Below are 25,705 nucleotides of genomic sequence, written 5' to 3'. Positions count from 1 at the left end.
TATAATGCTATTTACGACTTTTTCAAACACACACAGAACGCCATAGGGGAGAGACAAAAAACACTTATCTCAATACACACAATTTTCAATACTTACACTTGTTTTTTAATAGCTTCTTTGACGCTTTGTGCATCCATTTCAATATATGCAGCAGGCATGGGACCATAATAATGGGTACCCATAAGAACAAATGAGGGATCTGCACCGGCGGCATCCGCCGGTAGATAATTTGCGTACTCGCCATTGGCTAACAGATGGCGTGGTATGCGATTTGCCGTACGACCTGGTCCCGATCTTGAGAATCCGCCACCGCCGCGCCCCTGACGCCCGCCCCGGTAGGACGTGCGGTACCGCCGTTGGCTGCGGGCTGGACGTTGTTCGTACTCGCCGTCACGTTCATGCCGATTGGTGCCGCTGCCGCTACGCCAGGAATCAATGCGTTCACCCACATTGCCAGATTTTGTTTTGTTGCCGACAGCATTGTTGTTGTGTTGGCGTTCACCGCGCTGACTCTCGCCGCCGCCATTGTTGTTGGCTGAGCGTCTTTCATTGTTAGAGTCGTGGTGGCCAGCATTTTGGCCGGATGAGCGATTGTTGGCACGATCTTGGTATCGCGGCTGGGAATTGATACCTCTGCGGGTGGGACGACCACCAATTGATTTGGAACGACTAGATTTGGCCAAATCGATTTGAAGAGGTCGCCATTTTTGTTTGGGTATTTTCTTATTGATGCCGACGCCGCCGCTGCCATTGGCAGTATTTGTGTTGGCATTATTTCCATTTCCGGCATTGCTGGAAGATGCTTCATTGTTAGCGGTTGCCGCTGAAGTTTTTGGATCTTGATTTTCTTTGGCAGCACTAGAGCTAGTGCTGGATGCTGAAGATGATGTTTGGGCGACAACGACTTTATCGTTAGTGTTGTTGCTGCTGTTCGATGATGCTGTTTGCTGCTGTTGTTGGCTATCCACTAAAGTTTGGCCTTCGGTAGGTTTTACCGTGGCAGCGTTAGTATCTTCCTTTTGAGCGTTGGAACGTTGTTTTCTGTTTGAACGTTTTGTTTCGGTACCGGCTGGTTTACCACCAATTAACATTGGCCAATCACCAACGTTACTAAAATCACTAGCCTATAAAGCGGAGAAGAAAGATAAGAGGGGGTTAGAATTGGAAATTAAATTATTTTGTGTTTTTTTTTTATAAATTACTTACTTTTTGATTAACCTTCTTTTTGTCCTTTACCACGGCAGCATTCGCATCACTTTTTGAGACGACTGTAAGGAAAAGAAAGGAAAAAAAAAATAAAATGAATATAGGTTTTATTTTATAAAAATAACGAAAAAAAGAAAGAAACTAAAGGTATAGTCGAACTGTGCAAAATAAATTTGGAACCTATTTGGTAAAACTAGAGATGTTTGGGGACACGGGGATTCAGGTTGAACCTAGAAGGTTCCAACTGAATTTTATTAAAAATTATAAAGAAGGTAAGAAGCTATATGGCCGGTTCCTTTTTGTTTTTCGAAAAACATTTGTCAAATCTAAAAATCTAAGTAACCTGAGTACCTTCTCGAGCTGTTTTAGTCATGTAAATGTAGAATAATGAACTATATTTTTAATTTAAATTCTACAAATAAAGAAGAAATCTATATTACAACAAAATCAGGCGAGGTTATCAAAAGTGTCAATTTATTTTTAAAACTTAGACGGGGATTATAAAAAAAATTACAATTCTAGTCATAACTGGACTTTTTTTTTGTATTTCAAAGCAAAAGAAAAACTTATTCCAGGCCAAATAAGTTCACATATTGTAATCTTGACGAGTCACATGTCTAATAAAAAGATTACATTTTTTACATAAGGTGTAATCTTACCCCACCCCTTACGAATTCTACTACTACGCTCTATACAAAATTTAACTGCGGCTCCGTGGCTACAAAACTACAAAGTTGTTGATATAGAAAAAAATAAAATACGAAAGCTTATCACTATTTGTATCTTTCAAGTATATGTATCAACACGAATAGTAGTATTTGTATTTGAATAACTAAAAGTATAAAACAGAAGACGAAGAAGAGAAGTGAAAGAAGAAGTAGAAGCGGCAAAAGATCATGCCATTTTATTTTTTTTCGTTTTAATTATCACAGAATAAACAGAAAGCAAAAAAACTTGGTATTGTTGTTTATTTATAGCGCAGCAGAATACCCCATAACACACTTCTACATAGTCAATGATGTTGTTTATGCATACAAATATATGTATATATATATATTTTAATATGTTTCAGACATGCGGCTTTTTGTGTTGATTTTTCAAAACAACGAAAACATTTATGGGAACACAATACTGGATACAATGGGTGTCAAAAGTGAGGATATAAAATGTAGATATTATTAAATGCAAGGCAGGGGAGGTAGGTGGTCACACGAGTACTTATGGTCCCATTATTGTAACCTATTTTTAGGAGGTCCGGCAAAAAATTTGTTCAATTTCGTCAGATCATTACCGAAAGATATTTGTAATTCGGCATTCCGTCCTCTTTGTGGGCGAGAAACATTTTTTACCTGTTTTGATTTAATAATCAACATTAAACATATTTTTGAATTTTTGTCCAATACCTAACCAAGAAGTAATAGAAATTCCTTCCTTACAGGGTCTTCATATTAAGGTGCTGGCCATTTTTAAAGCATTTTGAATGCACAACAAATAATGGAAGATATAAATAGTTTGGCGCGGTCTAATATAAAGATTTTTTTACATGTTTTCATTTAATACTCAACATTGAAAATATTTTTGAATTTATTTTCCAGTACCTAACCAACAAGTAATAGGAATTCCTGCTGGTCTTTTGATGCAAACAAATTTCTTTTGAAGTATTTAAATAATTTCAGTCCTTATGAACTGCAAAAAATTAATATTATTGGAATTTCAGAAATTATCCGGCAATGTTTATAATCCTAATAAATAATATTGGAATTTCAGAAATTATCCGACAATGTTAATAGATCCAATAAATAATATGAGTGAAAGAAAAATTGGATATCTATTGTATTGTGTTATTAAAAACAAAACACCTTGCTGTATATAATTTTAATCAAACTACGCAGTTGGAATATCTTTCACACATACACAATGAAATTGAATATTGCTGGAAGGAATGTGCCGAAGTAATAAAAATTGATACAAAGTTCTTTTATGACAGGGAATTAAAAACAAAACAAACAAAAAATTATATACAACTGCAAATTATTGAAAATAATAATGGCATGGCAGACAAAACAAAAAAAATCTGTGTGTTTTTGGTTTCTATTCTGAAAGACAAGCAACCTTGGTTCCTTACTTCTCCTATATACTTCCTCCACAAGAATCCACTAACCTAACTGTTAGTGATATTCACATACCGAAACAATAATATATAAAGATATAGAGTCATACAAGCCTATATAAGAAACTTCCATGGTTGGAGAAACCTAATGTTATGAGGAGGTTCGTTATATCCCCTAGTTTGTTGGATGTTCTACCACCAAAATTGTTAGGAGGAGTAAAACGAAATTTTATGAGGTTCGTTCCTTATATTCGCTAGTTTGCTGTTATAGCAAAATTTCTGAGTCCCAATTTAGATTAAGCGAGTTTACTTGCGGCATGTCTTTGTTTGCAGGAGAGAGGGGCAAGTGTAATAGATTAAAAAAAATGCTCGTACCGGCAAATTTCTGGCAATTCGTTTCGTGTATTTTGTTTGCAGTGTCAATAATTTGAAATACCAATCCTGAACATTGTCACTAAATGTAAAAAAAAAATATTTTTGAAACCGTGTTTTTCCGATTTTGCCATCATCTTCTAAATACCTCACAAGCCACTAACCAAATTTTTAATAATATTCACAAAAAAATCTCTCAAGATTTACAGTCACACATGGCTAAATAAGAAACTCTATTGGTTGGAGGAAACCCAAAATTATAATGCGGTTCGTTATATCCGCTAGTTTTGTTGGTTGTTGTTATACCCAAAATTTTGTTAGCCGTTCAACTTTGCCTTTTTTGAAAAATAAAAAATAATATTATTTTTTTATTAATGTTTTGTTTTTTTTTACTTACCTACAGTTGTGGACTCAACAACTTTAGTGGTTTGGGTCTTATTTGGATTCTGTGCGTTTGTGTTGGAGCTGCTATTATTGGTAGTTGAAGTAGTGGTTGTGGTATTATCGCTTGTTGCCGGTTGTTGTTTTTCGTTTTGATTCTGTGCTTGCTGTTGTTGCTTTTGCTGTTTAGGCTGTTTGGGTTGCAAGACACGTTTATCCAATGGCGAAGAACTTGTTTTGGGACTTGAAGCTTGTTGTTTTGATATCTAAAATAGAAGAAGAAGCATTCAAAATAACATTAGTATTTTTTTCAATTATTATGGAAAATAAAATGTATAAATATAGAAGAAGATAAAATAATAAATATGAAAAAATGCATAGAACCCATATAGGGTTGTATAACTAATATGCATATAATAAGAGGGAGGAATATGTCAATAACACACACACACCAGAAGTCAGGAAATTGAATTTACATTTTCAAAACAAAAAATGCTCAATTCAATGTGATGTACAATTGAAAATAATTTCATAGTATTATTATTATTTTTTTAAGTAACAAAAACAATTCTTCGATGTGGATCTTTAGATATACAGGCTGGTTTTTGTGGTGCCCCAAAAGGCCCATGATAGTATTAATTGTAATTATTATATTAAATATCGCATTGAAAGACCATAACATAAAAGGACTATTCTTTTGAAAGGAACAAAGGTGTTCCAAAATATTTTCCGATGAGGATTTTCAGTTATGATTTAGTTTTCATGGCTGTCCGTATACAGTTTTTGAAAAAAACATTACGCAATTGTGTTGAAAAATCGTATGTCTTGTTGGAAAATGTAATTAACCAGATGTATGCAGTAATTGGTATGTTCAATGCCGTATTAAAAACCCATAACCATAAAAGGATAATTATTTTTAAAGGAACAATAGTATTTCAAAATATTTTCCAAAGAGGATCTCCAGTTATAATTCGCTGTCCATGATGGGCTCATTCTAATTATACTCAATACCGTATTGAAAACGCCTATTACACCCTTCGTAATCGTATGTCTTTTGGGAAATTGTAATTAAACTGATGTATGCTTCTCTATTATTATTTTTTGGATTTAGGGTTAATAGAAGTTTTTCTTTCTCTTGGACGAACTCTTGGCCATTTCTTTATTTTTTGGCCATTAACTTAACGACTAATTTCCCTAATAACCAAAATACAATTTTGAAATAGTTCGTTAATAGTTGATGGTATTCTGTCACACAACAATGTATAAAATTTCTTCAGCATTATTGCTGACACAGACGTTTTACCATAACCATAGGAATGGTTTGCGCCGGTGTTAAAGTTGATGCAAAACATTTTGTGTGTGATGAAATTTTCTTTCTTTATGGGAAATACCATAATATGGACATGGAATGGAATGCGTCATGGCAAAAAGTGTGTTCGCATGTCATTTGGCTCCTACGAACTCACCCTCTAGGGGTTGGCTTGCTCTTTTGGATGACTAAGTTTAGTATCCTTTTTCTTTTTTGGTTAAAGTACCACCCAGCAATGCAGTATTTTATTTTTGGCCAATGAAAAAATCATTGGAAATATGATGGGTGACCTTCAAAGAGAGTAGACTACGGGAGAAGAGAGTAAAACATAGAAATTGTTATGGTAAAATTTATCATAACAAAGGAGCAGAAGTTCTTTGGAAGAGAGTGAGCAGTTGTGGTTTATTGTGGTAGGAGAGAACGAGACAAAAGCATACACATGTGTATCCTTGGAAGGATATTTTTGTTATGGTTTTTTAGGACATGGGTTTTAAACGTTTTTAGTAAAGGTTTTGTGAAAATAAGAAATGCCTGAATTTTAGAAAAAAAATCCACTAAAAAATATTTTTGTCAGAAGATTTTCGAATTATTTATATTTTTCAGACATTATATTAATTTTTTTTTTTTAATTTAAAAAGGTTTGCAAAAATATATTTTTTCTCCTTTTTGGAAAATATTAAAAAAAAATCAACATGTTAGGGATAATTTTAAAAAGTGTAAAAGAGAACATTTTGATTGTTTTAATAAAAATTTATTATGGGCCTCATAAGGAGGGTCTTTTTCACCCAAATAGAAAAAAATATCTACACCATCCTCATGTTCTCATCAAATGTCTCGTGGGGCATTATGACGAAGAATGAGGAAAAAAATTAAAAAAAAAACAGAAACGTTGACATAACCAAAACCTACGAATAATAGGAAAAGTAAATATCTATGTCAAAATGAAACCCCTTAACATACGTAACATGCATGACCCCCCCATATGACATGTAAGAGGCATGTGAGTGGGTGAATAACATTTTTCTATGCCACACTACTAATTAGAGATAATTAGTATGGGGGTTTTCACAATGAAAATTTTAAGGAAAAAGAATAAAAATGGTGGTTCGCATGGGTTTGGAGACACATATACAAATGAAGGCATCATTGATCCATCAAATTAAACCGCCTATGGGGGTCGTTTTGAATTTTTTTACGAGACCTCCAAAGTGTTTAGTTTTTCGGATTAATTTACCACTTTTGGTTTCGGAATAGATTAAGAAGGTCTACAAAGTGATAACCTTAAAAAAGGAGGTTAAGAAATGGGTAAAATTTGGTTCACAAATACATCATTGAACCATCAAATGAAAAGATTTTTTCGATGTTGTTGTAAGGTGTAATAATTAGCCACTTTTGTATTGGTTTCGATAATTGTAAAACATCATTAGATTAAAAACCTTAGAGAAGGAGGGTAAAGAAAATTTGAAAAAATAATTACAGAAGGGCTCTCGTATCGCTCTTCTGCAAAGAGGAATTACCTCAGAGAAGGTGGGTAAAGAAAATTTGAAGAAAAAATTACAGAAGGGCTTCACTCTTCTGCGAAGGGGAATTACCCATTTACCCATTATCGAATCAAACGGTATCAATCTATGCGGTCGGTTTTGTTGGCATCGGCCACAGCATTTATTGAAATTAATTGAATGGCATTACGAGGCTGTTAAGCTCTCTTTTTGGACATGTTTCCGTATTAAATATGTCTTTGGCCTTAAGTAGAAGCAGAAAGCAATATTCAGAGATCCCTGAATGTTTGAACTCCTGGGCAGAAAATTTCTTGATAAAGTCTTAGTATTTTTGCTGCCTCTCAACTTTGAATTTATAAAAAAACAAGTTCTTAAAAATGGTTTTTTATAGTTTGAAGGACCTATTTTATAAATTGAGGGACTTCTAAAAGGCATTGTAGGTATAGAAGAAATTCTAAAGGTGTTTTTAATAGGAAGAAATGCCTTCAGATGTTACAAGATATTCTATGGACTGAAAAAAATGTATTCTAGATGCCATTGTCTGATGTTCTTGGAAGAATACACATTCATTGAGTAAAAATTTAAACATAGAAAACCGGCTTAACATAGATAATGTAAAAAACTTGGGAGCCTAAATGGACCAATTTCAATGATATTAGTTCATATTTCTTCATATTTCTCGATGTACGGGTTTCCAAAGTTCCAAGTATACCCGAAGACTGGATATTTAGACATAAATGGTAAATAGCAAGTACTTTTGCTTTTGTATCCCATTTAAGACCTGCACATAGGAGTATGTCTTAAAAACTCTACAAAATTTCCAAAAGACCATAGGAGGTCTCACACCAAAAAATAAAATTGGAATCGGAAAGGGTGTCAGAGGTAAAAACAGACATCTTGATACCGTGGGAATTTTTCAATTCACACATGTCCTTAAGATGACTTTTATACCATAGAAAGTTCTCCGATGTGATTTGTCTGTATTCATGAATCAATTAAAATTTCTATTACAATCGATGTTATCTGCCAGAACTGGGGAGGCATGAGAAACCATTGACTTCTATAATATCTTTCTAGAAAGCCTTTATGACAACTTCGGACTTTTGAAAGTTTTGATTCAGCGAAGTTCATATCATGAATAAAAAAATACTGAATTTAAATATGAGTACTGTATAGATTTGATTTGGGACTTGAAGGAATAAAAAACATGTCCGGTATCTTGCATTTACGCCATTACGAAGGTATTGTCATTGTATTAACCAAAAATATGGTCCCCTTTGTGTGAATTTTCAGTATCTATGAGCCAAGTAAAATTTTCCATTACGATGGATGTTTTCTGCCCGAGGAGGTAGGCGACAGCCTGACAACCCATTGAAGTGTTTTTTGTTTCTCTCATATAGATTTTTGTATAATGTATATATCGTATATAATAATATTCCATTTGTCTTCCAGAAACATAATTTTTTTTTGATATTAAGTTTTCCCACCTCAATGTCCTTATAAATAAAATTGAAATGGATTATTTAAGAATATTTTATAAAAAAAAAAGATTTTTATTTTGTCATACCTCCTTGTTTTGAAGCTAATAAATCATCAACTGGATGAACTGTATGGATGGTGGCTCTTTTTCTTTATACGATGACAGAGTCCAACAAATAGATTGGCGAATTTTCTTTTTATCACACACAACAAAATTATAAAGTTCCAAAATAAAATTTCGATAATTCAAATTAAAATTTAAAATAACCCAAAATAATTCAAAACCAAAAAAGTTTTTAGGTTTGTCTCTTCCATTGGCTGGGTTGGATGATGTTTTTCGGGTTTTGCTTATAGCTGGATTTTCTTATAGAACAATAACACATTGAGGTTGTTTTGCTGTTGTTGTGGTAGTGTGATGATTTCACTTTTCCTCTATATTATATTATTTTTTTCGTTTTACACTAAATTGTGTCCAAAAAACATTGTCTTATCTTCACTTTATGAAATTTTCGATTATTTTGATTGTAACAAATATTTGTTTTATTAATCTTATCATTTAATAATGTAGCGATGATAATAATGTTTTTATTTTTCATTTAAAGAAAAACACTTGGTTTTGGAAGTTGTTGAAAGAATATAAATTTATACTCTGTTATTTTTTTCGATTAAGAAATTATAAATGAAAACGACCTCAAGTCGTTTTTTATAACACAAAAAAGAAATCACTCAATGTCGTTTCTTTATTTTTTTTGGTAAAAAGGCGACCTATTTTCTTCGGTTTTTTTTTCAAGATTTAAGATATTTGTTTGGTTGTATATATATTCACTTTTAATTCTCTATATTAAGTATAGAATACAAAATTTTTTTCTTTCTGTAAGATATTTTACGCGTTGTATTGTTTAAAGCGAGCGTCTTGTACGACCGTTCAAGATGTTCTGATTGATTTTGCTTGGGCGCAGTGTCTGAATATGATTTTTTACATTGCCACAGGCAGAACTCTCTCTCTCTCTCAATAACAACAACACCGGCGTGAGAGAGAGGTAAGCTAAATACAGAGAGAGCATACACCGTCTGTTGATACATATACTAAACTGCAGAGAGTTTGTTGTTGTTTGTTTATTGACTAGTAATAAACAATGATAAAAACAAAAATACAAAATAAAACCAGTAAGGAAAGTAGTAAAGTCGGACGGGGCCGACTATATGATACCCTTCACCACTATGGGTATATAAAACAGGACTATTAACATGAAATTGGACGAACTAAAATATGTGATACTTATCTAAATGTGAATCGCCTTAGATCAATCCGTAAACAAGTCATTCGTTTGTTACAATGGTACAAAATTATATAAATCGACTTCAAACAAAGCATTAGGACATCCGTTGGGCTATGTCTGTACTTCTAGAAAACGCAACTACGTTATTCTATGCTCAATTTTGGAAATTGTTCAAAATTGCATGTCAATCTGACAAACATGAGGAGTTTGATGCCCAATTTACTTAACATCGGGCGTAAATATATATGGAATCTATATCCAAATATGAATCGATTTCAACGAAACTTGTCACGGGTTAGGATATACTAATTTCAGTACGTTTTGTTCCTATCAGCCTATTGGTTCCTTGGTGCGTCAATTACTTAAAATCAATCTATAATAAAAGAGAGCTATATCTAAAACTCAACCGATTTTCACGAAACTTTGCACACATCATTCTGGACTAAATTCAGTACGATATGCCAAATTTCGTGAAAACCGAAAGATATATATTGACTATGATGCACCATGTACATTAAATCGGACGAAATTATATATTTGAGCTATATTTACATCTTGACCGATTTTCACGAAACTTGGCAGACATCATTCTAGGCTCACTTCAGTACGTTATGCCAAATTTCGTGCAAATCGAAGGATATATAGGGACTTTGGTACACCATTTACATGAAATCGGACGAAACTATATATGGGAGCTATATCTAAATCTGGACCGATTTTCTCGAAACTTGCCAGACATCACTCTAGGCTCAATTCAGTACGTTATGCCAAATTTCGTGCAAATCGAAGGATATATAGGGACTATGGTGCACCATTTACATGAAATCGGACGAAACTATATATGGGAGCTATATCTAAATATGGACCGATTTTCACGAACAAGGCAGACAACATTCTATGCTCAATTCAGTACGTTGTGCCAAATTTCGTGTAAATCGAAGGATATATAGGGACTTTGGTGCACCTTAAATCGGACTAAACTTATATAGGGACTTTGGTGCACCATGAAATCGGACGAAGCTATATATGGGAGCTATATCTAAATCTGGACATATCACTATATATAGTACTCTACTTTCATGCAAATCTTTATATATAGGGACTTTGGTGAAATCCTTAAATCGGACGAAATATATATGGGAGCTATATCTAAATCTGAACCGATTTTCTCGAAACTTGGTACATATCATTCTGCGCCTAATTCAGTACTCTATGCCAAATTTCATGCAAATCTTATGATATATAGGGACTTTGGTGCACCATTTACCTTAAATCGGACGAAACTATATATGGGAGCTATATCTAAATCTATATATGGGAGCTATATCTAAATCTGAACCGATTTTCTCGAAACTTGGCACACATCATTCTGCACCTATTTCAGTACTCTGTGCCAAATTTCATGCAAATCGGAAGATATAGAGGGACTTTGGTGCCGATATCGCGAAAATATATATGGGACCTATATCTAAATCTGAACCGAAACCATTTCAATAGGGAGTCCTTGGGCCAAATATAGTGGCTTGTGCCAAATTTCATCCAAACCGGCATAAATGCGAGAGTACTTTGTTTACAATTTAACATCTACAGAGAGAGCAGACGGACAGACGGACGGACGTCGTGCATAAATCGATCAGAAAGTGATTCTATGCATATTCTCAGAGAGTGTGTCTATCTCGATTATTTTTGCCTGTTACAAACATATGCACAAAGACATAATACCCTGTACCACAGTGTGGTGAAGGGTATAAAAACATAAACAACAACAGCAGTGTTGTTGTTCCCCACACAATACACATGTGTTAGAGTATTGGCCCCAAGGTAAAAAACAATGTTGATATTTATCAGTTTTTTTTCGTCAAAATTTGAACGTCAAAATAAAAATGCATGTGTTTCTTGGTTATCATTGCGTGCACAATTAAAAATGATCTGGATGTTTTTGGTGGTTTTTAACCCCAAATGATAATGCATAATCTTCCATTTGAGGAGAATGAATCCTTTATTGTTTTGAGTTTTCACACGTACACACACATATGTTAAGTGGAGAACAACAGAAACATTACCGTACCCACTTGTCGCTTTCTCTGAAAATAAATTGCGTCTTAAGTGTAAATTATTTTTTGGGTTGCCTATATCGAATTTCGTTGCTGATATCCTATTTCAAGTGCTCGACCACTGTGGTTCGGCAAAGATAAAAAGTTATTAATATCTATTTCAATTGTTCAATTTTTTATTGCTATTTTTTTATGGTCGCATATAGGAGCTAATTGATTAAAAAAAACTGAACAGAAAAAGCCAATATCGGACGGACAAAATTATATATGAGATGTATATGTAGATATTGGACTGATTTAAAAAAACTCGACAATCATATAATAATAAAAACATCACAATTTCCTAAAATCTGTCGAAAATATATATGGGTATCTACATCTGAACCGATTTCAACATAGCACACTTCATTCTAGGCTCAATTCGATACGATTAGTTAAATTTAATTTCAATCGGTCAAATATAGGGTCTTCAGTACACCATATAAGCACCAGTAAGGAAAGTAGTAAAGTCGGACTGGTGCACCATTTACCTAAAATCGGACGAAAATATAGATATGAACCGATATTCTCGAAACTTAACACACCTTATTCTAGACTTAATTCAGTACGCTATGCCAAATTTGGTGGAAATCGAAAGGTATATAGGAATTTTGGTGCAACATTTACAAAAAAAAGTCGTACTAAAATATATATGGGAGCTATATCAAAATCTGAACCGATTTTCGGATTCATCATCATTCTAGACTTAATTTCGTACGCCAAGCTAAATTTCGTGAAAATCGAAAGATATATAGTGGCTTTGGTACACCATTCAACTTATATCGAACAAAAATATATATGAGAGCTTTATCTAAATTTGAACCGATTTTCTCGGAACTCGACACACATCATTCTACATTTAATTTAGTACGCTATACCAAATTTCGTGAAAATCGAATAATATATAGGGACATTGGTGCACTATTTACATAACATCGGACGAAAATATATATTGGAGCTATATCTATATCTGACCCGATTTTCTCGAAACTTGGCACACATAATTCTAGTCTTAAATCAGTACGATATGCCAAATTTCGTGCAAATCAAAAGATATATAAGGACTTTGGTGCACCATTTACCTAAAATCGGACAAAACTACATATGGGGAGCTATATCTAAATCTGAACCGATTTTAAAAGCATTACGAAACTAAGCACACATCATTCTGGACCTTATTCAGTACCATATACCAAATTTCGTGTAAATCGAAAGATATATGGTTCCTTTGGTGCCTATACCGGTCGAAAATATATCTGCACAGTACGCTGTGCCAAATTTCGTGCAAATCGAAAGATATATAGGGACTTTGGTACACCATTTACATAAAATCAGATGCAATTTTATATGAGCGCTATATCTAAATCTGAACCGATTTTCACAAAATTTAACACAGCATATGCACAAAGACATAATACCATGTACCACAGTGTGGTGAAGGGTATAAAAATCGGGCATGGCAAATGACCCATCAATTCCACGTTTTTGATCTGTCAAAATGTTCTGTTTTGGCAACTCGTCACAGGAAGTTTTGTTTTTCTAAAAAAAGAAAAAAAATCATCAGTTCTCCTGGTCATTCGACTTTTCCTGTTCATTTTTCTAAATCTCTCTTTTGACTTCAGGCAAAAAATGGTATATCACTCAGAATTAGACAAGCGGAATAGTCGAACTTGACCAGTTTTGTCGAAAAAAACAAAATACCGAAGACGTTTTTGGAACACTGTGTTCTTCCGAAGACCTTTTTTGAAGCACCGTATTCGTATTTAAAACTTTAAAAAAGTTTAATTCTCAAACTAAAACTTAAACGCTACATTGACAACACTTTAAGTTGTTAAATAACACACACAAGAAGAGTACGCGCAAACGAAGTCAGGCAGGGATATAAAGAGAGAGAGAGAGAGCAAGCACACAATTGAATCAACAAGATTTAATTGTTTTTTATTTGCATTTTAGTTTTTTTTCAACTTTATTTTTTTACTGTACGAATTGAAAATAATAATGGCGACCCGCCGCAGCCGCTTTAAATTGCAATTACGCATCTACATATAGACATGGAACAAGTCTGAAAGCAAGCAACCAAACAACCACCACTACAATTATGTTTGAACCGCATTAGAGGCCGACAAAAAACCTCTATCCGGGGTTATTGCAATTTTCTCCTTTGTACCATCCTTCATAACAAAAAAATATTGCAAGGCTGTAGATTTTTCGTTGCGTTGCATAGGAAAGCTTTGCTGAAATTAACAAATTAAGTTCAAAGGGTTTAAGACATGTTTAAGTAAAGTCACTCTCTTTGGAAAACATGGTTTATTTGTGGTGAATGACAAAAAGAAACTTGAAATGAATTAACGTTGGAAAACAAATTCTAAAAATTTTCCAAGTAAATTCACATTTTTAAAAATACGGTTTTGGTATTCCAAATAAATTTTTAAATATCTTATAAAAATTAAAGAAGGGAGAGGGAAACAAACCTATATATGGGAGTTATATTTAAACCTAAAACAATTTTCTTCAATTTCAATAGGGTTCATTATATAATCGACTAAGAAAGTGGTTCTATAAATATTCTCAAATGAAACCATGGGTCTATTCTCGTATTCTTTTGGATGCTACAAGGATATGTACGAGAACATAATACCCCCCTGTACCACTCTGTGGTGAAGGCTACGTACGTAGGTATAATTAACAATATATACATTTTATTTAAATATAAAAATTGTATATAAATATTAAAAAAAATTTTAAATCATAAAAATTAATTTATTTTTTTTTTATACTGTTTTTTAATAATTAAAATTGTGATTCAAAATTCTTGTTTTAAAATCTTTTTAAACTTTTTTATACCCTCCACCATAGTATGGAGGGTATATTAGTTTTGTTTTTCCGTTTGTAACGCATCGAAATAATAATTTCCGACACTATAAAGAGTATATATTCTTGATCTGCGTAAAATTCTATGACGATCTAAGCATGTCCGTCCGTCCGTCTGTTGTAATCACTCTAGCGTCTAAACGAATTGAGATAGATCGCCAAAAATTTTGCATAGAGTCATCTTTAGTCTGCAGGCAGATCAAGTTCGAAGATAGGATATATCGGTCAACCTTTAAGCATAGCTCCCATATAAGGGTACCTCCGAATTTTCGGTATTTTAGGGTTCTTGAGTGCGTTTTTTTAACCAAATTCGTTGAAATTTGGTACATTGACTTCATATTGGGTACTAAATTTTTCCACAAAAAATTATAAACATAAGTCCACTTTTTCTGGTAGTCCCCATATAACGGCATAATCCAATCTTCGGTATTTTTTGGGTTCTGATCCTATTTTTTGACCGAATTGGCTGTAATTTAGTACTTCGAGTTCTTATTGGGTAGCAAATCTCTCCACTAAAACCTATAAATATAGGTAAATTTTTTATTCGGGGAGCCCTCATATAAGGGTATCCCCTAATTTTAGGTATTTTGGGGTACTTGAACGCGTTTTTAACCGAATTAACTGCAATTTGGTATTTTTAGTCGTATATTCCCTCCCAAAAGCTATTAATATTGGCCCAATTTTAGGGTAGTTCCCACCCTTTGTATAGTTATCTGATTTGTTCCGCATTTTGGTTTGAGTTCTAAGACTTTGTTGTAATCAATCATTCTACCTGCGAAGGATATCGAGATAAAAATTAGAACGTGAGGCTCGAGAATGAACTATATCGGCCCGCAGTTAGGTCTAGTCCCCATACAATGATACCTACCGATTTTCGGTATTATTAATATTTAGCGTAAAGTAAGGTATTGTGATGTTATATCAGTCCACAATTAGACATAGCACCTCATATAATGATAACTTCAAATATTCGGTAATTACTAAACGATCTAATCAATATTGATACCGCTTTAGGTATCGCCTCCAGGGACGTACTCATACAAATTTTTTCTGCAATGAAAAATTTCATATCGAACCAGCAGCTTCTCCACCCAACCTCCCGAAATAAAACCTGTGGTGATGGTCTTATATAACTGTAACCTCTAAATTGCAGATTTTGGGAATGTTCCATCCAACGATGCGTCGTCGCCAATATCGGTCCACTTCTGAAATTTGTATTTTTTGTATATCGTCAGGCATCTCCTCTATATAATGTTCTACCTCCTGAAGGGAAGGATTGAGATACATAACTAAAATATTGGGTTCGAAATCGAAATTTTGTAGCCCCAAAATATATTTTCAAAAATTTATCATTTCCAGATATTTATTTACATCTGGTGCTCTAAAATAACCTTGCCCTTTTAGATGAGGCGCTCATTCTTTTTCCACATATTAAAAACAATAAAAATTTGTCAAACGAATAAAAGAAAAACAAATTGAAAACCACTTGGTCGAAAATGTCAAATATTTCCCAATACTCGTTTAATTACTGCGTTTCTTAAATTATTGACTAATTAAGAAGAAAAAAATGCCCCAATAAATAATATCAAATAATACCCCCCACTATACCCCTCTCATCGAGGCGGAGGGAGAAGGGAAAACAACAAATTGTGAAATGTTGTTTTTTTGTTTATTTTGAAATGGAGAGTGAGTATCCCCCAAATAAACAGATTTGTCACGATGTAAAAAATAAACAAACAAAATTACAATAACAACAACTACAACCGGCCTTATTATGAAGAAGAAGAAAAAAGTTGTTTATCATGTTTGATATTTGTTTTTCTGTTTTGTTTTCAGTTTTGACTTATTTGAAAAAAAAATGTATCTGATGTTATTTTTTGTGAATATGTACGTACATGTGTACCTGACCGGCTACCTACATAGCAAAAAAAATCGAAATAAAAATATTGAGTAGTTATACTGCGCCACAGAATTTAACTTCTAGACCAAATTAGTTGGCGTTGCACATTAGCCGGTATATGAATGTATATATGTAACTACATATAAGCATCGTATGATAAATAAGTGACCAATGTCTTTATATTACTAATGAGGAAACAATACATATAAGTGGACCCTCCGGAATTTTTATACCCTTCACCACACTGTGGTACAGGGTATTATGTCTTTGTGCATATGTTTGTTACAGACAAAAGGTAACGAGATAGACCCATGGTTCCTTTTGAGAATATGCATAGGACCACTTTATAAGTCGATTTATGCATGTTCGTCCGTTTGTCCATGTTAAATTGTAAACAAAGTACAGGTCGCATTTATGATCCGAATTGGATAAAATTTGGCATAGGTCACTTATTTGGCCCAAGGATGAACCCCATTGAAATTGGATGAACCAAGGATGAACCCTATTGAAAAATCGGTTCAGATTTAGATATAGCTCCCATATATATTTTCGTCCGATTTTAGGTATATATCTTTCGATTTGCACGAAATTCGGCACAGCGTAAGGAATTAGGTCTAGAATTATGTGTGTTAAGTTTCGTGAAAATCGGATCAGATTTAGATATACCTCCCATATATATTTTCGTCCGATTTAAGGTAAATGGTGTACGAAAGACCCTATATATCTTTCAATTTGCACGAAATGTGGCACAGCGTAATGAAATAGGTATAGAATAGTGTGTGTCAAGTTTCCTGAAAATCGTTTCAGATTTAGATATAGTTTACATATATATTTTCATCCGATTTAAAGTAAATGGTGTACAAAAGTCCCTATATATCTTTCGATTTGCACGAAATTTGACATAGCGTAATGAATTAGGTCTAGAATGATGTGTGTTAAATTTCATGAAAATCGGTTCAGATTTACATATAGCTCCTATATATATTTTCGTCCGATTTAATGTAAATGGCGCACCAAAGTTTGTATATATCTTTGGATTTGTACAAAATTTGGCATAGTGTACTTGATTAGGTCTAGAACGATGCGTGCTAAGATTCGGTTCAGATTTAGATATAGCTACTATATATTTTTTCCGATTTTATATAAATTGTGCACTAAAGACCCAAAGTTTATCCGATTGCTACACAATGGTGTACAATGAACTGTAGTTAATATAAATTAATATCTGGTAAGTCTCGTTGAAATCGGTTCAGATTTAGATTTCGTCCGATTTTACACAAAATTGACGCAAAATGTCCCACAACCGATACCCTTCACCTAAAGTGGTGAAGGGTATCGGCCCGTCCGACTTTACTACTTTCCTTACTGTTTACACCTTTAAAATGTCACACATCAACTAGTTCCATGCACTAGTGGGGTATGTCTACAGAGTTCATGTTCGAACAAATAACAAAATCAAAACAAAAAACTAAAGCGAAAAAAAGAAATCCAAAATAAAAACAAAACAAAAAAAAACGATTAAAACAATGTGGCTGACATCGGCTACCCCAGTATTTAATGTAGCATAACGTCATCATGCACAATAATGATAATTAATATTAAACTTCATTATCATGTCTGTCTGTGTTCAGGCGTTGTCTGATTTAATTTGTCTTCGTCTTCTTCGTTTATGTTGTTTTGCTAGACACATTCTCAGCATTAAGATGGTGGTTATGGTTATGCCCCCACCCAACCACTTCTAGCATTACAATGTAATACATTACATGGAATATGAAGTCAGAGAGAGATGAAAGATGAAATTTACGAATATGTAGATGAAGGCAACAAACCAAAGACCAAAACAAAAGTAAAAAAACCAAACATGCTAAATGGCACGTAGGCCAGTCAGTCAGCCAGCCAGCCAGTTGTGCCATACACACAATTCGAGCAAAGATTTTCCCCTCTTGTTGCTTTCATGACACCACTAACTGTTGCTGTTGTTGTTTTGGTTTGGTTGTTTGTGCTCGCTCGTTCAAGGGAAACCCACCTAATGAACAGCGTTCAATAAATTACGCATGAAAACAACAATTGTTGTTGTTATTCTCTCCTCTAGAGAACTTATCACAGTTGTGAGATGTAGGCCTCTTAAGAGAATAAAAAAAAACTTGACGCATAATTTTATTTTACATTACAAATAATGCTCTCTCTCACTATATCTCTGTGGTGCTCGCCTTTACAAGAAAACTTTTGAGAGCACGCGCACGCACTGTTGTTTGTTGGGTATTCTTTTGAATGGGCAAAGCAAATTATATTCCTCCGAAGGAAAACATATGCTCGCGTTTGAGTCTTTGGAAAATTCGTTAGTGGTGGTGGCTGTAATACCAAAAAAAATTGAAACAAAGCCCAGAGATTTCCAGCCGTATGGGCTGACTTGTTTGGCTGGCTGCTGTTGGCATTGACTAGACGACAAATAAATATAACTGCGTAATTTCTAAAGTGGAAATTAGGACATGCTCTCTCACGTGGGTTCTTTGTTTTTGTTGTTTTTCATTAACCCCAAGCATAACAATAATAATGTTGTTCTCCGAAATATATTGCAGAAGGTGAAATTTTCTCACGGCCAAAAAAGCTACCCTTAAATGTTTGACAAAAGTTTTCCTGGGATATTTTCGGCATTTGACAGAGAGATGCACAACCGGTTTTTGTTTAAATAATGAAAATTAATTTAAAGATTTTTTTCCTAATTTATGTGGCAGTCAAGCTGAATTTTTTTAAATGTTTTTAAGGTCTATCCCCAATAGGTGTTAATTTTTTTAAAAATATAAAAAAAAAATAAAAATTTAGGCATGGATATTAAAAAACAATTTTTAAGAATTATCTACAGGCGATGATATTAAAAAAAAATCATAGTCAGAGTCACGAAACTTTGCATACATTATTCTAGAGTTAATTTAGTACGCTATGCCAAAATTCGTACAGATCTAAAGATTTTCAGGGACTTTGGTGCACCATTTACCTAAAATCGGACGAAAATATATATATATATATATAAGAGCTATATCTAAATCTGAACCGATTTTTCCCAATTTCAATAGGGTTCATCCTTGGGCCAAATAAATAAGCTGTGCCAAATTCTATCCAATTCGAATTAAAAATGTGACGTGTACTTTGTTTACAATTTAACATGGACAGACGGACGGACATGCATAAATCGACTCAGAAAGTGATGCTATGCATATTCTCAAAAGGAACCATGTGTCATCTCGTTTCCTTTTGCTTGTTACAAACATATGCACAAAGACATAATACCCTGTACCTCTGTGTGGTGAAGGGTATAAATATTTTTCAGGGTGTATCTCTTAAGACTGAATTTAAAGAAAATATTTTTAAGGCATATCCATTAAAAATATTTTTCAAAGCTCCAATTGAGGATGGATTTAAAAAATATAGAAATATTTTTCAAAGCCTATCCATTGGGCGTGGATTTTTTAAAAATATTTTTGAAGGTCCAGCAATTTGGCCATTTGGCGGTGCTTACAAAATATTTCCCAAGGTCCTTCTAATAGGGCGAAGTTTATAAAAATTATTTTTTGAAGATACTATAAAGTGATATTAGTTTTGTTATTTTCAAAATACATAATCTCTTCAAATCCCTGAAAGTTGATTTTTACTAGCAACAAAGCTTTTCTCCTTTTCTTAACTAAAAAAAAAAACAATATCTATAAAATTTAGTTTCGGTAAAGCGCCTCGTGGCCACGTGTCGGTATATAGCATAATTTGTTTTGGCATTATCATTTTTAAAACGAATTTTGTAATCTAAAGGTCACACTTACAAAATTTGTTTACTGCCAAAATGTAAAAAAATAAGTTTTGGTTTTTGTATTATAGAGGTAGGTAAACAAATAATCTTATCATTATGGCAGAATTCTTCTTCTTGTTATTATGATTCTTAAAAATATAGTTTATTTTTAACAAACAATTATTTCGAGAAACTTCAAAACCACTTGACCTTAAACGGAATGCAAACAACAGCAACTTAGAAAAATAAAATTAAAACAACAACATAAATATGGGTATAAACAACAACAAAAATTGTTTGTTTACAACAAATTACAAATGTTCTTCAACATAATTGATTTATTTATTTTTTTTTTTTTTTTTTGATAATATTTATGTGGACATGTTGTTCTAAAAGTTTTGGCGGCAAGTGGTTAAATATTGTTTTTTTTTTTTTTTTTGTAATGATGACGGATCAATAAAATAAATTTTAAACTAATAAAATATTTTAAATGATGAATTAATGGTATTGGTATTTTTTAAGATATACCCCCACCCTAGGCGTGCTTTTTATAAAAATATTTTTTATTACACTATCCTAAGGCGTGGATTTTTATACCCTTCACCACACTGTGGTACATGGTATTATGTCTTTGCGCATATGTTTGTTTTGTTCCTGTTGAGAATATGCATAGAATCTCTTTCTAAGTCGATTTATGCATGTCCGTCCGTCCATCCGTCTGTCTGTCCATGTAAACAAAGTACAGGTCGCATTTATGATTCGAATTGGATGAAATTTGGCATAGGTCACTTATTTGGCCCAAGGACGAACCGTATTGAAAGTTGGAAAATCGGTTCAGATTTAGATATAGCTCCCATATATAGTTTCGTCCGATTTAAGGTAAATGGTGCACCAAAGTACCTAAATATCTTTCGATTTGCACGAAATTTGGCACAGCGTAATGAATTAGGTCTAGAATGATGTGTGGCAAGTTTCCTGAAAATCGGTTTAGTTTAGATATAGTTCCCATATATATTTTCGTCCGATTTTATGTAAATTGTATACCAAAGTCCCTATATATATACATATATATATATTTCGATCTACACGAAATTTTGCAAAGTGTACTGAATTTAGTCTAGAATGACGTGTGTCAAATTTCGATAAAATCGGGTCAGATTTAGATATAGTTCCCATATATTATTTCGTCCGATTTAAGGTAAAAGGTAGAGTCTGTATATATCTTTCGATGTGCTCCAAATTTGGCATTGGGTACTGAATTTCGATAAAATCGGGTCAGATTTAGATATAGTTCCCATATATTATTTCGTCCGATTTAAGGTAAAAGGTAAAGTCCGTATATATCTTTCGAGGTGCTCCAAATTTGGCATAGGGTACTGAATTAGGTCCAGAATAATGTGTGTTAAGTTTTCTAAAAATCGGTCCAGATTTAGATATAGCTCCCATATATATTTTCGTCCGATTTAAGGTAAATAGTGAACTCAAGTCCCTATATATCCTTCGATTTACATGAAATTTGGCATAGCGTACTGAATTGAGTCTAGAACGATGTCTGTTAAATTTCCTGAAAATCGGTTCAGATTTAGATATAGCTCCTATGTATAGTTTCGTCCGATTTTATGTAAAAGATGCACAAAAGACCCAAAGTTAGGCCGTTTGCTACAAAATTTTACACAACCTACTGAAATTAGTATTGCCTAAGGTTTGCCAAGTTTTGTAGGAATCGGTTCCGACTTAGATATAGCTCCCATATATAGTTTCGTCCGATTTGAAGTAAATGGTACAAAGTTAGGCCGATTGACATTATCTAGCATGTGGAGAGTTTTGTTGAAATCGGTTCAAATTTGGATACAGCTACCACATATATTTTCTCCCGATTTTAAGTAAATGATGCACCAAAAACTCGAATTGTGGCCAATATGCACAAAATATACTGAAATTAGTATAACCTAACATGTGACAAGTTTCGGTGAAATCTGTTTAGATTTCGATATAGCTTTTATATATATTTTCGTCCGATTTTAAGTATATATTTATCCAAATAACCAACGGTTGTCCGATTGATATTTGCTTTAAATTGATTTACATAATTTTGTCCCATTGTAAGAAGCAACTCTATATCTGTCCAAATGAAAAATTTAGAATAGGTTGCAGAATGTTTATGGATCCCATTTCATTTTACTGGTCCTTTAAAAATGAGACGTCTGTTAGAATTCATCTGATGAATTTACCCAAAGTGGTGAAGGGTATCATATAGTCGGCCCCGTCCGAATTTACTACTTTCCTTACTTTTTTTGTGTTTTTGTTTTATTTATTTATTTTTTTTTTAAACCATTCCCAAAATTTCCCATTGTAAAAAAAATAATTATGAAAATTAGTCCGCATAATAATTATGTTTCAAAAAATTATATTTGTATTGTTTTATTATACAACAAACACACATGTTGTGTTATCACACACCTAAAGAACAGCAACACTAAAAGAAAGCAACAACAAATGGAAAAACAAAACAGATTTTACAATCGTTTAATACCAATTACACAGTGGAGAACCCACAAAAAAAAAGTGATGATTATACAAATGTCACGTAGCCACCGGTCTGATCGCATATCGGCTGGCTAGTCAGCAGGCTAATTCACGAGACAGGCCTTTCTACCTGGTATCTGGTGGTGGTGGGAGATAGCTTGTTTGGCTAGTTTGTTGGTTATAAAACTAAATATTTTTGTTGTTGTTATTCTTAAAAATGTATCTTTGCTTTACAACTAATTCTAAAGATTACAATTTATTTTACAAATATTTGCGTTGTGTTGTTGTTGAAACAATTTTTACAACAGCAAAATTGTAACAATACAAACATTTGAATATTAGTTTCACACTCAAATGACAAAAACAAACAAACAAACAAACAAATGTACTAGCTATCTATCTACCGTTGTTTGCGTAAGGAAAACTATATGGAGGATGAGATAGAAATGGTTGACGAGAAGAAGATAACACAATTATACAATTAAAAATTATCACGTTTAATTTTTTTATAATTAGATATATTAAGTGACATTTGAGAAACTTATAATATATACAGGAAACTAATAATATATATGTACATATATTTTAAATATTTAAAAATATATTTTAAGGTCTATCCATAGGGTTGGTTTTTTTTTTAAAAAAAAGATTTTTAAACGTCTATCCATTAGGCATTGATTTAAACAGTAAGGGAAGTAGTAAAGTCGGACGGGTATATACAACTTTGCAAATCGAATAATATAGATTGACATTGGTGCGCCATTTACATTAAATCAGAGGAAAATATATATGGGAGCTATATCTAAATCATAACCGATTTTTCCCAATTGTAATAGGGTTCGTCCTTGGGCCAAATAAGTGAGCTGTGCCAAATTTCATCCAAATCGGATAATAAATGCGACCTGTACATTATTTACAATTTAACATGGACTGACGGACTTAAAATGTGATTCTATGCATATTGTCAAAAGGAACCATGTGTCTATCTCGATTCCTTTTGCCTGTTACATACATATGAACAAAGACATAATACCACCCTGTATCATAGGGTTAGCCTAATAAAAAAAATTAAAATCTCTGCCCACGAAACCTAATACACATATTTCTAGGCTTAATTCAGTGCGCTATGCCAAAATTCGTGCAAATCGAGTAATTTTCACGGATTTTGGTGCACCATTTACAAAAAATCGGACGAAAATATATATGGGAGCTATATCTAAATCTGAACCGATTTTCCCGAAACTTAGCACACATTAGTCTAGACTGAATTCATTACGCGGAGCCAAATTTCGTGCAAATCGAAAAATATACATTGACTTTGGTGCACCATGTACATTAAATCGAAGGAAAATATATATGGGAGCTATATCTAAATCTGCACCGATTTCCCCGAAACCTAATACACATATTTCTAGATTTAATACAGTGCGCTGTGCCAAATTTTGTGCAAATCGAAAGATATTTAGGGACTTTGGTGCACCATTTACCATAAATCGAACGAATATATATATATGGGAGGTATATCTAAATCTGTGCCGATTTTTCCCAATTTCAATGGCGTCGTCCAATTTAATATGGACAGACGGACATGCATAAATCGATTTAGAAAGTGATTCTATGCATATTCTCAAAAGGAACCATGTGTCTATCTCGTTTCCTATTGCCTGTAACAAATATATGTACAAAGACATAATACCCTGTACCACAGGGTGGTGAAGGGTATAAAAAACTTGTCTTTGGATAGACCCTGAAAAATATTTTTAAAAAATCCAGGACTATTAATAGACATAGTTTTAAACCAGTGAGCGGAGCAGTATAGTCGGACGGGGACGACAATATGATACCCTACACAACTGCCACAAAACTCTTACTTTCTGTGGATTTTTATTCCGAGCCTGGGTAATATTTCTTGATAGTAGCACCCTCTTGTCCGATTAAAGGTCAGGAAGAGGTGCTTCCTTACATTGACATATATTTCGAATATTATTAATGTTCAGTACAGTCCTTCTAAGTACTTGTCCATATTCCATTCACCATTAGATGTGTGTTGTGATGTTCGGCTTTCAATTGTGGCCTACATATCGACTCGAAAAAAAACACACAAAAATAAGTTTTTGGTCATTATCCCAATATTATTATCTGATCCTCATCGAAAATTATATGCGTTGTCCTTGACCATACCTGGATCCTCATGGAAAATTTCAAAGTGATCAGCGCTATATTTTCACCCTCAAGTGTGGTAATGGTTTACTAAATAATATATGAATACTTAAGCACCTGAGTGTAACTCCTACATACGACAATATAATTGGTATCAATTTAAAGGTCAACCTCTTGGATATACTATCAACTTCTTGGGTCTATGGCCTTCAGGAATAAATATATACGCATTAGAATACAAATTTTGTCATTTTTCACACAAATGTGAGGGTCCATTTGACCCGCTATCTTTTGGACGATCTTTATCAAAACAGGCATGTTTATTCTTTAGCTCAATCCCCTTCTCTATGTAAAAATTCGAGAAGTTTGGGCCATAATTGCGGCATCTGGAGCGAGCAGAAAATCAGACAAAAATAAAGTTGTCCAGTTGTTTGGTCCATTGTCACCTAAATATTAACCGATCTTTACCAAAAACAATAGGGGTCTTCATTGGGCAGAACCCATCCTACATGCAATTTCGTGAAGATTAGTCCATAACTGTGGCCTGTATCGTGTTTATAAATTATAATCGACAGACTGACGGACAGACGGACGGACACCCATGTCTAGATCGACTCAGCTAGTCGAGATATGACGATCGGTATACTTAAATGTGGGTCTAGGACCAATATTTCGCGGCGTTACAAACCCTTGGGGCTGCACAAAGCTATAATACCCTGACAACATAGTTGTGTAGAGTAT

At 33.5% G+C, this 25,705-nt stretch overlaps 1 protein-coding gene across 1 annotated transcript in view; it reads right to left on the bottom strand.

Annotated features, from left to right (window-relative positions):
- Positions 1-25,705, bottom strand: part of LOC133321760 (la-related protein 1) — a gene marked incomplete at its 3' end in the record, with an annotated part of 55,742 nt that overhangs the window by 3,271 nt on the left and 26,766 nt on the right. The window contains exons 2-4 of the mRNA XM_061530837.1: positions 4,086-4,335; positions 1,207-1,268; positions 97-1,124 (exon numbers count right to left, since the gene is read on the bottom strand). Coding sequence (XP_061386821.1) covers positions 97-1,124; positions 1,207-1,268; positions 4,086-4,335 — 1,340 coding nt within the window. The remainder of the gene's footprint in view (positions 1-96; positions 1,125-1,206; positions 1,269-4,085; positions 4,336-25,705) is intronic.

The sequence above is a fragment of the Musca vetustissima genome, unplaced genomic scaffold (assembly GCF_032173495.1).
Source record: "Musca vetustissima isolate MV318-11 ecotype Yass unplaced genomic scaffold, APGP_CSIRO_Mvet_v1 utg15951, whole genome shotgun sequence".
Taxonomy (NCBI): domain Eukaryota; kingdom Metazoa; phylum Arthropoda; class Insecta; order Diptera; family Muscidae; genus Musca; species Musca vetustissima.
The sequence above is the reverse complement of the archived record's forward strand: the minus strand, read 5'-3'. Positions and strand labels throughout refer to the sequence as shown.